General features: G+C 37.2%; 2 protein-coding genes across 4 annotated transcripts in view; one reads left to right on the plus strand and one right to left on the minus strand.

Moving 5' to 3' along the window:
* FAM149B1 (family with sequence similarity 149 member B1) overlaps positions 1–12461 on the plus strand; it is a 63230-nt gene that overhangs the window by 34195 nt on the left and 16574 nt on the right. For all 3 annotated transcript variants that reach the window (XM_022590859.3, XM_089897664.1, XM_022590860.3), the window contains exons 6-7: positions 1828–1995; positions 5575–5762. In XM_022590859.3, coding sequence (XP_022446567.1) covers positions 1828–1995; positions 5575–5762 — 356 coding nt within the window. The remainder of the gene's footprint in view (positions 1–1827; positions 1996–5574; positions 5763–12461) is intronic.
* The window catches only part of DNAJC9 (DnaJ heat shock protein family (Hsp40) member C9), a 33516-nt gene continuing 21102 nt past the window's right edge, over positions 48–12461 (minus strand). Inside the window, exon 5 of the mRNA XM_022590863.3 lies at positions 48–7180. Within this exon, the coding sequence (XP_022446571.1) occupies positions 7136–7180 (45 nt within the window). The 3' untranslated portion in view covers positions 48–7135. The remainder of the gene's footprint in view (positions 7181–12461) is intronic.

Raw genomic sequence — 12461 nt, forward strand, 5'->3', positions numbered from 1 at the left:
ATTTCAGAACAGAGACTTAAAAAACCTAAAGTCTCAAGTTTAGAGACTTTTATAAACGGTAATACCAGCTGGTTTTGATATATTTGTTCTTCAAACTGTTTTCCCATCTCTTATTGTCTCTCTGTCCCCCATGCCTCCTGCCATGGTCCAGGCTCTCATCAGCTTACCAGCTCTTGTTTCATCTTTTGCACTAGCCTCCTAACCACATTATCCTCTTCATCACCACCATAGTGATCTTTTAAAGCAAGGATGCTGTCATTCCCCTTCTTAAAAACTTCAATTCCATTGCTATCAATTAGCCAAAGTTAATAAAGTACTTCACAGTCTGGCCTAATACCCTTCCAACCACTTCCTATGAACCATACACCTTATTTAATGGCTTACATAACAGAGAAATTTCTCTTTTAAAAGAAGTCTGGAGGAAGGGTATCTAAAGATAGTACAGTGGTAGTATGGTGTTTTCAGGGTCCTACACTCATTTCATCTTTCTGCTACATTGTGCTAGCCCAGGATACTTTTCCTGAGTTTTGGGGGGTTTTTTTTGGTGGTCCAAGACAGCTGATAGAGTTCCAAACAGGACATTCACTTTCCAGGTAGCAGGAAGCAGGAAAGGCAGAAGGGCAAAAGGGCAGCCCTTAAAGCTAACCCAGTTCTCTTTAAACAGCCTCCCCAGAGTCCCACATAACAATTCTGCTCATATCTCATTGGTCACATTTGGCTGCAAGGTGGTGGGAAGTGTCATCTTTGAGGTGCGTGTATTGCTCTCCTGAATTAAATTGGCATGATGTATTAGGAGAGGCAGGGAGAATCGATATTGGGGGCACCTAGCATTCTCTGCCACATATGTATAGAGTTTTTTGAAATTACTGTACATATTTTGTAATCTTTTTATAATTACCATTATGGGAATCTTCCATTTTGTCCCCCAACATTAATTTAGTAACCTCACAGAATTCCACTGCATGAATATACCATTATTTAAACAACCAATCCCCTATCCTGTATTTTGAAACAGTTGGGCCAGTTTTGAATTTTAGCCATTATAAGCAGTTCTGTGATGGTAATTTTTATAGCTAAATCTTATAGGTCATATCCTCAAAGGAAATCCCCTACAAATGAAACCACTGAATCAAAGCGTATTTCTGTTTTAAGGCTTCTAATACATATTTCCAAAATGTCTTCCAAAAAGATTTTCCCACTAGCCTTGCTGAAAAGTGCCATAGGTTTATTCTTTTTTCATTGTTTAAAAAATACTTAAGGTACAAAAAGGTATAAAGAATAACACATACATTGGCTATATTTAATATTTGGTTAAACTGAGAGCCATTTAAAAAATTGTACTGCTCAGATTTGACTGACTTTCTCCAAAGTAAACCTGCTGAAGTGAAGGCGTCATCATATATTCATTGAATAACTGGGTAGGATGAGATATTTAAATATAAGTAAGGGAAGATACTTGCCCTTTAGGAGTATACATTTTGAACAATGACGGAGTTATTGAAATAAGCATATAACCTCCTGAGGTACTTTAAAGAGCTAATTATGAATGTAAATATTATTAGATTTTTTTTAAAAACTTGTTTTATAGCCATAGCTGTTGCATCTGAAAAGATAGCAAGCAGTATTCAATAGTGCATAATATACCTAAGCAGAGTGGGTCTATGGCTAGTATTTATTTATTCCTGTTCTGAGAAATAACAGGTATTAAGGTTTAGAGTAGCCCAGGAAGGTGTCACTAGGGCAAGGGACCTTGAGCTGAAACTTGTGCGAATGAGTTCCTTTGAGAACTGTTTATGTTGAACATAATTAATATTTTTCCTCTTCCAGATTTGGTATTAGGGGAAAGAAGTTACATTTTTCATCTTCATATGCTCCTAAAGCATCTTCCATTGCCAAATCCCCTAGCTTGTGTTCTATGGAAAGAGAAGAGGAAGACTGTATAATCTTCTCGGAAGGAATAATAGAGGAATACCTAGCATTCGACCACACAGATATGTGAGTATTATGTCTTTTAAACTTTTTACTCCCCTGCTATTTTGTTGTTAATATCTATTCTTTCTAAAGTATACTACCAATATTACCTATAATTAAGTTGATGTCTGTTTATTTCTTTTCTATTAGTTCTCAGTTATCCAGTGTCATGTACTTAGTTGATATAAATTCCTATTGCTTTCACATACCAGTCTTCCTTGTATATTTTCTTCCTGCACACGTCATTTGCCTCTTCCTGAGATTAAACATTTTTTAAATGAATTTTTTTCTCCACATAATTTGATTTTCCTCTTTGTAAAGTATCACCAGTAACTCATGAAAACTTTATTCATCTGATTCTAAATCCAGTGCTCTCTTCACTATTCCATGCTACTTTTCTGATATATTAAACTCTTAAATTATTCCTCTAAGCCTTTAAAAGCTCAGAATTGATAGTCACAGTAGTACATCTAGAAGTGAGAATTTCATTTTAGGCTGTGAGGCTGTGGTTAGGTCTAGTTAGTGTCACATGATTCTGGACTTCTTCCCATATTTCCTACTGAGCCATGCTTACTACATGCTCAAGGTACACAGTCCTAGGGTCAGGTAAACACAACCCAGATTTCCAAACATAACACCGTTGAGCTAGCTCATTGTTCCAAGGGAATCATAAGTATGCTGTTTTGGTTTTGCAGAGATTGCCCCCTTCCCTTTCACTTCATCTGGCCTGAGTCAAATTATCCATATTTTCTCTTCCTTTTTCCTCAAAGGTCTTTTCCCTTCATTTTAGCTTATAAAAAATACAGCAGATTTAACTAATTTAAAATGTGATGTTCATGGCTCATAGGTGTCCCTGGGGCATCTCTTCCCCTTTCCTGATAGTAAACCGAAATGAATTTTCAGGTAAAATGGAAGATTTTTAGAAAGGCAGTCTTCTCTTTAGAGATATCACTGAGATATTGAGATGTGATGAATGAAATCATGTAAGTTTGGAAGAAAATGAGATATGAAAGATTTTTTTTTAAATAACTTGGGAATAGGGAAGGTCTTTCTAACCATAGCACAAAATCTACAAGTCATTTAGGAAATTCTTTAAAAAACTGCATAAAATAGTATTTCTGCATAGAAAAAATTCATAGAGTCAAAAGACAAATGACAAACTGGCAAAAATATTTGCAGTTCATGCATAGACAGAGGCTTAATTTCCTTAATATGTATATCAGTAAGGAAAAGATTAAAGATGAAACAAAGAACATGAATAGTTCACATTATAAGAAAATGGATTTTAAATATATGAAATGGAATTCATTCACAATTAGAGATACAAATTAAAACTATAATGAGTATTCTTTTACATGTCAGACTATCAAAGGACAAAAGATAAAGGTTAATAATTCCTTGAATGAGAAAAGAGGCATATTCTTTCACTACTGGAGAATTATACCACCTATTTATTTATTTACTTAGGTTTATCAAAAATTTATTCTTCTTTATTGTCAGCACGTTCCATGGTATGGATGTACCACAGTTTGTGCACCTGTGGAAGGACACCTGGGCTATTTCTAGCTTTTGGCTATTATTAATAAAGCTGCTATGAACATTCACGCACAGATTTTTATATGAACAAAAATTTTTATGTCTCTGGGATAAATGCCCGAGAGTATACTTTCTGGATCCTATGTATACCACCTCTTTAAATTGAAATGCACATACCCTTTGACTCAATAATTCTATTTATAGGAATTTATCCTACAGATATAATATCCATGTAGCCAAAGAAGTACATACATATTGTTCCCAACTTAAGATGAGTTGACTTATGATTTCTTGATTTTGCGATGGTACAAAAGTGATACATATTCAGTAGCAACTGTACTTTGAATTTTGATTTTTTTTCCCTTGGCTGGCGATAGGCAGTATGATACTCTCTCGGGATGCTGGGCAGCGGCAGCAAGCTGCAGCTCCCAGTCAGCCACACAATTATGAGGGTAGACAACCAATATACTTAAAACCATACAACCACTGCTGTTCGCTTTCAGTAGAGTATACAATAAATTACATGAGATATTCAACACTTTATTATAAAATAGTTTTTGCATTAGATAATTTTGCTTAGCTGTAGGCTAATGTAAGTGTTATGAGCACATTTAAGGTGGGCTACGCTAAGCTATAATGTTCAATAGGTTAGGCCTATTAAATGCATTCTTGACATGATATTTTCATAAGTTCATTGGGCTGTAACCCAATATGTAAGTTGAGGAATATCTGTAGAAGCGTATTAATTGCAGTATTGATTATATAAGCAAAGGTTAGTTGATCAATAACTGTCTAGTTAGATATATTATGGTATATCCAATGGAATACTCTGCAGTTATTTTTGTTTGTTTGTTTGTTTGTTGCAGTTATTTTTTAAAAGAGGCAGATTTATATACATTGATAGGGATCATGGACAAGATACATTGACAGAAGAGTGAGGTGCAGTACAGTGTATAATGTAACTATCTCTCTGGACCTATGTGTTTGCTTCTGAGAATGGGGACTGGGGGACAGAGATGTAGGAGACTTATTTTTCACTACATACATATATTTCCTTCTATACAATTTGAATTTCTATCATATGACTATGTTATCTCCTCTAAAAAGAAATATAAATTGAAATACATTTAATGCTAATCAGCCTCCTCTGCCACTTAATGCCAGGCTAGCTCTTCCCTGGGAGAGGAGAAGCAAAGGGAGTCTGGCTGCCCTGCTTAAATCTCTTAGCATCCTTCTTACTTGCTTACAGTTTCCTATTTCATTCTTGAGCACTTTGTTGCCCTAGGAGTAACTTTCACTGTAAAGGTACTTCTCTCCACCCAAGCCAGTTCCAGAATTTGCTTTGTCTTAGTTTATAATACATCTGTCATAGATAAGCACATCCATCAGCCAAATTTTCTTCCCCCAGAAATCTGGGGCTACTGGCACTCATTGCCAGAGAAGAGACAGCCTTGCCTAACTGGAAGTTTCTGGATTATAGATACACAGTCTCCAGAAGAGTCTCAGAGTAGTTTCCTGTGCTGTTGGGCTTCCCTCTTTTTCCTTTACAGCCAATTACCAAATGTTTATTTGGATTAGTAAAAGTATACTAATTTTAATAATCTATGTGGACTACTTCCCTAATGAATCATTGCCTCAAATAATTATGCAGCATAATCACAGTTATATGCACATCGTTAAATGTGTCAAGTTAATATTAATCTAAATGTTATCCAGTTACAACAAAAAGAGTATTTTTGTGTGCTTAATTGTCATAGGTTGCTTGTTGATCAATTTTAAATGCCCGTCTATTTAAAGCTTAAAAAAGTACAATGATTCTGTCTTCTTTTTCTTGTTCTATTTTTTTGGCAGAGTAGGGGGGTGGGGTGGGATGGATGTAAAAAGGGAAATGCAGAGTCTCCTCTGTTGAAAACTCCCTTAGTTGACAAGCCTGTTTAATACCTGTGCTATATATGCGGGGAGGAAGGGGGTGGTGGCGGGGAGGAGCATAAATCACACTCCTAAGCAGCCAAAAGACACCCAGTGAAGAATAACCATGAAGTCTTTCCTTCTTGCTTCTGTTAACAGGGAAGAGGGGTTTCATGGAAAGAAATCAGAAGCAGCTACAGAGAAACAGAAATTAGGGTACCCACCTATTGCTCCATTTTACTGCATGAAAGAGGATGTCCTTGCTTATGTGTTTGACGATGTGTGGAGCAAGGTCCTAAGCTGTATGGAGCAGCTGACACGTAGTCACTGGGAGGGATTTGCTTCTGGTAAGGCTCTTTGTGAAAACAATATAAAAAAATAATTGTTTATGCTTTCCAAACCGTAACCAGTCTATTAAATTATATGTTCATTAGTACAAAAGAATCATATTTGTATTTCTCATAGAAACTAACAGATATTTGTAAAGTATCTGGGAATGAGTGGATGAGTAACAAGGCCTACTCTATGATGACTAGATAGAGATTGTGCTTTCTCTTTGAATATAATTATTTGTGAGAAAAAACATGTGCAAATACATTTAAAAAACTGCTTTATTGAAGAATTGATATACAATAAACCAATCATATTTCAAGTGTATTATCTGATAAGTTGACCTATGTATACAGCCATGAAACCATGAGACAATCAATACAGTGAACATATCCATTATGCTCAAAGTTAATAACCTTGTAATCCCTCCCTCCTGCCCCTGCCTGACCCACCATCCCCAAATGACAAGTTATCTGCTTAAATGGTATCATGTAGTATTTACTCTTCTTTTGTCGGCTTCTTTCCCTCAGTGTGATCATTTTGACAGTCATCCATGTCACTGTGTGTGTCAGTAATTTATTCCTTTTATTGTTGAGTTGTATTCCATTGTTCCACAACTTGTTTATCCATTTATCTGTTGATGGATATTTGGATTGTTTTCATTTTTGGACTATTAATGCTGTTATGAACACTAGTGTACAAGAATTTTGACATATATTTCCTTTTCTCTTGGGTAGATTTCTTCAAGTGAAATCGTTGAATTATATGGTTAAATGTATATTTAACTTCTTAAGAATTGTCTGTATTGATTTTCTATGTTGCATAAAAATTATCACAAACTTAGCAGCTTCAAACAACACACATTTATTATCTCACAGATTTGTGGGTCAGAAGTCCAGGAACAGCCAGCTAGTCGTTTACTTAAGATCACACAAGGCTGCAATCAAGGTGTTGGCTAAGGCTGGGTTCTCATGTAGAGGCTCAACTAGGAAAGGATCCACTTCCCCTTTTGTGTGTTTTTGGAAGCATCCAGTTTCTTGTAGCTGTAGCAGTCATGGCAGCTTATTTCTCCAAAGCCAGCAAGAAAGACTGAGAGCTAATCTGCTAGCAAGACAGAAACTTACATAACATAATCATGGGGGTGACATCCCATCACTTTTACCATCATCTTTTGATCTGAAGCAAGTCACAGGTCCTGCCCATGCTCAAAGGGAGGGGTTTACACGAAGGTGTGAACATCAAGAGCTGAGAATCATGGCGGGGGGTGGGGGGTGCACCTTGGAATTTGTCCACTAGTCTTCCCACTGGCCCTTAGTGATTCATGTGCTCCCACAGGCAAAGTACATTCAACTCCCTTCAAAGGTTTCCAAGAGAATCATCTATTACAGCATCAGCTCCAAAGACTTTGAATCAGGTCCTGGTATGAATGAAGTTCCTGGATGTAATACAGGAAGTGAAATTACTGGGGCACAATTCCTTTCCATCTATAAACCTATGAAACTAAAGCTTATATACACAGGTATATAAACATCTAACTATATAATCCAGCCATTCTACTCCTAGAGACAAGTTATTTGACCCCAACACACCCAACATACAATAGTGGGCCAGGAAAAAGATAACCATTATAGACACTCCAGTTAAAAGGCTGGGGTCGGGGAGGCGAAAGTAAAAAAGGATCCACAGCAATTCTGAAATCCAGCTGTGAAAATACTGGGAGTTCCTTCATTAAGTTTTAAGGCCTGGAAATAATCCTCTCAGCTTTCTGCTCTACCCTCTGAGCTCTTGGTTTTGACCTCTGAGTCATCCTTCCTTTTTCATGAAACACAGCACATGTTTGTAGCTAAGTAATTTTATTAGGCTGCTTCCTGCCAGTAGAATTTTGGGGGTCTGATAGCCTTCCTTTATTTAGAATCTTTTGCCATCTAGAGAGACTGAGAATTTTCAAAATCATCAAGTCCTGGTTTCTTTATGTTTAATAGTTTTTCCCTCAATTTATCTCTCTCATCTCATGTTTGATTATAAGCAGCAAGAAAAAAATCAGGCCTCACCTTCAACACTTTGACTGGAAATCTCCTTAGCTATACAAACAAGATCATCACTTAAAAGTTCTGCTTTCCACGTGACCACAGGAGACCATTTCACTAAGCTCTCTGCCACAAAATAACAAGCATCTCCCTACTTCCAGTTTCTAATAACATGTTCCTCATTTCCTTCTGAGCCCTCCCCTACAGCTTCCTCCAAATCCAGATTCCTCCTAAGTCTGTTCAAGGTAATTTATGTCTTCTCTATCATGCTTCTCAAAGTTCTTCTAGCTTCTACCCATGAACAATCAAAAATGAAATTAAGGAAACAACTCATTTATAATAGCATCAAAAAGAATAAAATACTTAGGAATAAACTGAACCAAGGAAGTGTAAGACTTGTACGCTGAATACTACAAAATATTATTGAAAGAAAATAGAGAAGACCTAAAGAAATAGAAAGACATCCTCTGTTTATGGATTGGAAGACTAAATATCGTTAAGATGGCAATACTCCCTAAATACATCTATAGATTGAGTACAACCTTATCATAATTCTAACTGCCTTTTTTGTAGAAATGATCCTGAAATTCATACAGAAATGCAAGGTATCCTGAATATCCAAAACAATATTGAAAAAGAACAAATCTGGAGGATTCATACTTCTTGGTTTTAAAACATAATACAAAGCTACAGTAATCAAAACAGTGTGGTACTGGCGTAAGAACACATACTGATCCAAGGAATAGAATCAAAAGTCCAGAAATAAATCCACACATCTATGGCCAACTGATTTTCAACAGGGGTGCCAAGACCATTCAATGGGGGAAGAATAGTCTCTTTAAGAAATGGCCCTGGCAGGGAATATAGCCAATATTTTATAATAACTATAAATGGGGTATAACCTTTTAAAATTGTGAATCACTATGTTGTACAGCTGAAACTTACAGAATATTGTAAATCAACTATGTCAATCAAAAACAAATTCAGATAGGAAAAAAAAAGAACTTGTGCTGGCACAACTGAATAGCCACATGGTAAAGAATGAAGTTAGACTCTTACTTCACACCATATACAAAATATCAACTTGAAGTGGATTGAAGGTACACATTTAAGAGCTAAAACTATAAAACTTAGAGGAAAACATTGGAGTAAATCTTCATGAGCTTGGATTTGGCAGTGGATTCTGAGATATGACACCAAGACCACAAACAACAAAAGAAAAAATAAATAAACTGGACTTCATCAAAATAAAAAACTTTAGGGTGTATCAAAGGACATTATCAAGAAACTGAAAAGACCGCCTACAGAATGGGAGGAAATGTACGTAAATCATAAACCTGATAAGAATCTAGTACTCACAGTCTATAAGGATCTACAACTCAAAAACAAAAGGAAAAACAACCCAATTTAAAACTGGGAAAATAGGGCTTCCCTGGTGGCACAGTTAAGGATCCGCCTACCAAAGCAGGGGACATGGGTCCAGGAAGATCCCAGATGCCGCAGAGCAACTAAACCCATGTGCCACAATAGCCTGCGCTCTAGAGCCCGTGAGCCACAGCTACTGAAGCCCACACGCCTAGAGCCCATGCTCTGCAACAAGAGAAGCCACCACAATGAGAAGTCCACACACCGCAACAAAGAGTAGCCCCCACTTGTCGCAACTAGAGAAAGCCTGTGCGCAGCAACGAAGACCCAACACAGCCAAAAATAAATAAATAAATTTATTTTTTTAAAAAATGGGCAAATAACTCAAACAGACATTTCTCCAAAGAAGATATACAAATAGCCAATAAGCACATGAAAAGATGTTCAACATCATTATTCATTAGGGAAATCAAATCAAAACCAAAACCACAATAAGACACCACTTCAAACCCACTAGGATGGCTGTATTTAAAAAAAAAAAGAAAAGGACAATAACAACTGTTCATGAGGTTGTGAAACTGGAGCCCTCATAAATTGCTGGTGGGAATGTAAAGTGGTGCAGCCACTGTGGAAACAGTTTGGCAGTTCCTCAAAAAGTTAAACATAAAATTACCATATGACCTAGCAATTCCACTCAAAGTTATATAATCAAGAGAAATGAAATATATCCACACAAAACCCTGGCATGAATGTTCATAGCAGCATTAGTCATAATAGTCAAAAAGTGGAACCAGGACTTCCCTGGTGGCGCAGTGGTTAAGAATCCGCCTGCCAATGCAGGGCACACGGGTTTGAGCCCTGGTCTGGGAAGATCCCACGTGCCGCAGAGCAACTAAGCCCAGGCAGCATAACTACTGAGCCTGAGCCTTAGAGCCTGCAAGCCACAACTACTGAGCCCGCATGCCACAACTACTGAAGCCCATGTACCTAGAGCCTGTGCTCCACGACAAGAGAAGCCACCGCAATGAGAAGCCTGTGCACTGCAAAGAAGAGTAGCCCTGCTCACCACAACTAGAGAAAGCCCACTCACAGCAATGAAGACCCAATGCAGCCAAAAATAAATAAGTAAATAAATTTATTTTTTTTAAAAAGTGGAACCAACCTAAACATCCATCAACTGATGAACGGATAAACAAAATTTGGTATTCAAAACAAAATTTGGTATATCCATGTGTTATGGACTGAATTGTGTCCCCCTCAAAATCCATATGTGGAAGCCCTAACCCCCAATGTGACTAGGTTTGGAAATAGGGCCTTTAGGGAGGTAATTAAGGTTAAATGAGTCAGAAGGGTGGGACCCTAATCCTATAGGGTTGGTATCCTTGTAAGAAGAGGAAGAGACATCACAGCTCTCTATTTCTGTGTGTGTAAAGAGAAGAAGTCAGGCAAGGACAGAGGGAAAAGGCAGCTGCATAGGAGCCAGGAAGAGAGATCACACTATAAACCAACCCTGACAGCACCTTGATCATGGACTTCTAGCCTCCAGAACTGTGAGAAAATAGATTTCTGTTGTTTAAGCCATCCAGTCTGTCATATTTTATGGCAGCTTGAGTAACTAATACATCATGCAATGGAGTATTATCCATACATTAAAAGGAATTAAAGGACTTCCCTGGTGGCACAGTGGTTAAGAATCTGCCTGCCAATGCAGGGGACATGGGTTCCATCCCTGGTCTGGGAAGATCCCACATGCCACGGAGCAACTAAGCCCCTGCGCCACAACTACTGAGCCTGCGCTCTAGAGCCCTTGAGCCACAACTACTGAAGCCCACATGCCACAACTACTGAAGCCCATGTGCCTAGAGCCCGTGCTCTGCAACAAGAAGCCACCGCAATGAGAAGCCTGCGCACCACAACGAAGAGTAGCCCCTGCTCACCACAACTAGAGAAAGGCCGCGCACAGCAACGAAGACCCAACGCAGCCAAAAATAAATAAATAATTTTTTTAAAGAAAGGAATTAAGTAATGAAGCATCTTAAAACATGGGTGAACCTTGAAAATATTACGTTAAACGAAAGAAGACATACATAAAGGGCCACGTATTGTATGATTCCATTAAGGTGAAATTTCCAGAACAGGCCAGGTCCATAGAGAAAGTAGTTTAATGATTGCCAGGGGATGGAGGAAGAGGTGCATTGGGAGGTATGGGGTTTCTTTTTGGAGTGATGGAAATTTTCTGAAATTAGATAGTGGTGGAGGTTGCAGAAAATCATGAATATACTAAAAACCACTTAATTGTATACTGTAAAATGGTTAAAAATGGTGACTCATGTTATGCAAATTTTATCTCATTAAAAATTTTTTTTAAAATTCTTGCAACCTGAGAGATGTCCTCTAAAACTTTTTGTATGTGAGTCTGTTGGTGAGAAATGCTTTCTTTTGATATATGAAAATTTCCTTATTTTTCTTTCATTTCTGCAAGATAGTTGTGTGGTGTATTGAATTTTAGGTGGACACTTTTTCTCTTGGTACCTTTTTTTTTTAAACATTCAGTGTATCTCGTTTATTTATTTAAAAAATTTTTATTTTATATTGGAGTATAGTTGGTTAACAATGTTGTGTTAGTTTCAGGTGTACAGCATATTCAGTTATACATATACATGTATTTCCTTTTTTTCAAATTCTTTTCCCATTTAGGTTATTAAAGTATTGAGCAGAGTTCCCTGTGCTATACAGTAGGTCCTTGTTGGTTACCTATTTTATTTTATTGGAGTATAGTTGCTTTACAATATCGTGTTAGTTTCTACTGTACATTACAGCAAAGTGAATCAGCTATACATATACATATATCCCCTCTTTTGGATTTCCTTCTTCATACTTTCAAGATGTTGTCCACCGTCTTCTCACTTGCACAAGAAATCTGATGTCATCCTTTTCTTTGTTCCTGCGTTCATGTATTTTTTCTTTGGCTGCTTTTAAGATTTTTCTCATTTTCACTGGTTTTGAGCAATTTGATTATGATGTGCCTTGATGTAATTTTCTTCATGTTACTTCTGCATGGAGTTTGTTGAGCTTCTTGGATCTGTGGGTTTATTGTCTTCATTGTTTGGAAAGTTTTCAGCCATTATTTCTTCAGATATTTCTTCTGGCGCCCACCATCCCTTAGGACACCAGTTACTCATATATATTAGTCCATTTGCTTACTTATCCCTCAAATGTAATGATTTAATTAAAGAATTTTCCTCTCTGTGTATTTCAATTTGGATGTTTCCTATTGTGCCTTCAAATTCATTAATATTTTCTTTTACAATGGTGAATCTGCTG

This window comes from Delphinapterus leucas, chromosome 16 (assembly GCF_059928025.1).
Source record: "Delphinapterus leucas isolate spDelLeu-1000000601 "Yukka" chromosome 16, BTC_Dleu_Yukka2, whole genome shotgun sequence".
NCBI lineage: Eukaryota > Metazoa > Chordata > Mammalia > Artiodactyla > Monodontidae > Delphinapterus > Delphinapterus leucas.